Source organism: Lottia gigantea (assembly GCF_000327385.1).
Source record: "Lottia gigantea unplaced genomic scaffold LOTGIsca_184, whole genome shotgun sequence".
Lineage (NCBI taxonomy): Eukaryota > Metazoa > Mollusca > Gastropoda > Lottiidae > Lottia > Lottia gigantea.
Genome location: NW_008708335.1, coordinates 38,070 through 40,641, shown reverse-complemented (window position 1 = coordinate 40,641; position 2,572 = coordinate 38,070). Strand labels below are relative to the sequence as shown.

The 2,572-nt window shown below is 32.3% G+C and overlaps 1 protein-coding gene across 1 annotated transcript; it reads right to left on the bottom strand.

Annotated features, from left to right (window-relative positions):
* Positions 1-715: 715 nt before the first annotated feature.
* On the bottom strand, positions 716-1,605 carry LOTGIDRAFT_174153 (hypothetical protein; the record flags this gene model as incomplete). The annotated part of the gene is made up of 2 exons (XM_009052486.1): positions 716-1,269; positions 1,515-1,605. 2 exons carry the CDS (start codon positions 1,603-1,605, stop codon positions 716-718), a joined length of 645 nt encoding a protein of 214 aa, XP_009050734.1.
* Positions 1,606-2,572: the final 967 nt, after the last annotated feature.

Genomic DNA, 2,572 nt, shown 5'->3' with positions numbered 1-2,572 from the left:
TAACAAAACAGGATCCTTATATAATCCAATAAATCCAAAAAACTTAGTAATTATTCATAAATATACAATTAACTATTGAAAAACTCTTCATATCAAGATTGGCGAAGGTTGAGCCGATTGCCTAAATGATAGTGAACCGATGTTTGGGAAACACGTAGAGATAGTCATTGTCTATATACAGCAAGAACATCTTTCCCCTGAAGTCCATCCCAATGACCAACAAATCATAACAAAGTTTTCTACTTACGGTTTAGTTTGTGTTAGTTTCTGATATGTTGTCTCGATTTTCACAGGGTTTATATTGCTAATAGTGAAACATAATTTACTCGTAAAATTGCAAGAGTTGGCCAACTCACTTTAGATTGTTTTTGTTAACCAGATGCATAGCAAGTCGATATGACGTGTGGGTTGTCCTGTTCTAACAACCGTGGGTGAGTAATCTGTTGGCGCCTGAATATAGGATTAAAGTTTTAATCACTTCTATAACTATTAAATCAGAAAATATTATATATAGTTTGCTCATAAATAAGATATTGAATAGTTGAGTATATTTTTTTTCAATACGTTTTATATTAAACATGGGTAGTACAGTATAGTGTTGATCATCAACCCTGACCCATAGGTGCTAAAATAATTAATAACACAACAAAACTGCATTATAATTTATTGACATTAAAACAATAGAAATACATATATATATACTGAATATACGTCATTAACATAGATCGTTAAGAAGATCATCAAGTGCTTCCCCAATTTCATCAAACGTGTCAACAAATCTAGCTTTAGAAGGTACGGAAGCCATTTCCCTCAGCTCAGCCTTATCGACACTCTGGCCAATTCCTATGGTAAAGATATCAACCCCGGATTCTTTGGCAACATTCGCATTAGGCTGAGGATTATCAGTCGATTTTCCACCAGCCAGGAGTATCATAACATTCGGGACTTCGGATCGACCATTTTCATTAAAATCGTAGATAGCTTCATTAAAACTATCTTTGAAAGTAACAGAGCTACCTTGATCCATTTCAAATAAACCGATTTCTTTTAGCACATCATTCTGGTCATTTAACAGATGTATTACATCTATGCTACGGAAAGCAACAGCTATAAAACCAACATTTACTGTCGTGGGGTCAACAACCAAACTTGATGATGTGAATTCTACTATAGAATTTATCATTTTGGAGAAATTATCAGGACCAACTGATGCTGATTGGTCCACAACAAAAATTACATCAAGTGGTTTAGATCCACAATCTTTCGCCTCTGAAATAGAAGTAGAATATAATGACAAGTCTGGCTCTGTTAAACCTAAAACTGAACAATATATGTATATAGAGAATATTTAACAATATATAAAGTCCAGATAGAGTATAGATAGAAATTGCTATCAATGTACAATATTAAGAGGACTATAAAAATTTGTCAACTCGGCATCCCTTTAAGTGAGTCCACAAAGCTTATATTGTTTATGTGTAATGTAATTCAAGTATTAAAATTAATTATCTTACCTGTGGGTTTACATATTGGGGTTTGATATATCCATTCTCCTTCAATACATTCCAGCCCTTGTACCATCTCAAAGCCTTTTTTACATTCCATCTCTACATTTCCACAGTCTGTATTAAGCTCAGAGTTAGTTACATTGGGAAAAGTCGAGCAATCTGTAATTTGAATTTTTATATTATTCGTTTCCATTATATACTTCAGACTCGACAACTCGCATCAACTCGACAATTAATAGTCTCAAAATTTACATGTTGAATGACTTTTTACAGTTAAATATATCTGAATATTTGTTTAGGCCTGTAAAGAAAGGCTTTGAATAAACCGGAGTTCCTGTGACTCGTTCTCCTCCAACAAATAAAAAGCTAACTTAAATTACATCCAGATCTGCACAATTTAACTTTAAATTCAAAGCAGAGTAGAACTTTTAAATAATAAATAAGAATATTTACCGGCATCTATAAGAGTTATTACGGAGAAAAACAATACGGAACAAAAGAAGTTTTTCATTCTTACGTATCAATATCGAGACTTGTTGATATACTGTTGAATGCTGAATTTGAAAACTGATTTATAGTAAATTCAAAGTCTCCCACTGAACAGATGCTTCTATGATAACTGTAAATTAATATTTCATATCAGCAGACGACTGATTGATATCAGGCATATTGTTTTAATATAACACAACTTTTTAACGAAAGGTTCAATATTGCACCAAAATATTCTACATGTTAAATGTATGAAAATGAGATTAATAATAGTTCTGTGCACTTTTGCAAAATGAGTATTTTGGCAACAATCGTGCCTTTTAGTGTTAAAAATTGAACAAGGACAATAACTTAATAAATACTCAATATTTTTCGATTCTTCTTATTTTTAATCGAGACATCATTGCGTGATATCAACAAGCAATACAGCAAGTTTCCTCAAATCTGTCAAAACTTGAACCATCTAGAGTGTTTACAAGCTAAAATTTAACGCGTTTTCAAGAACAAGGGCCATAACATTTTCGATTTTTCTGACTTTCAATAGGGTTCATCCTGTTTAGTGTTTAGAATATTCC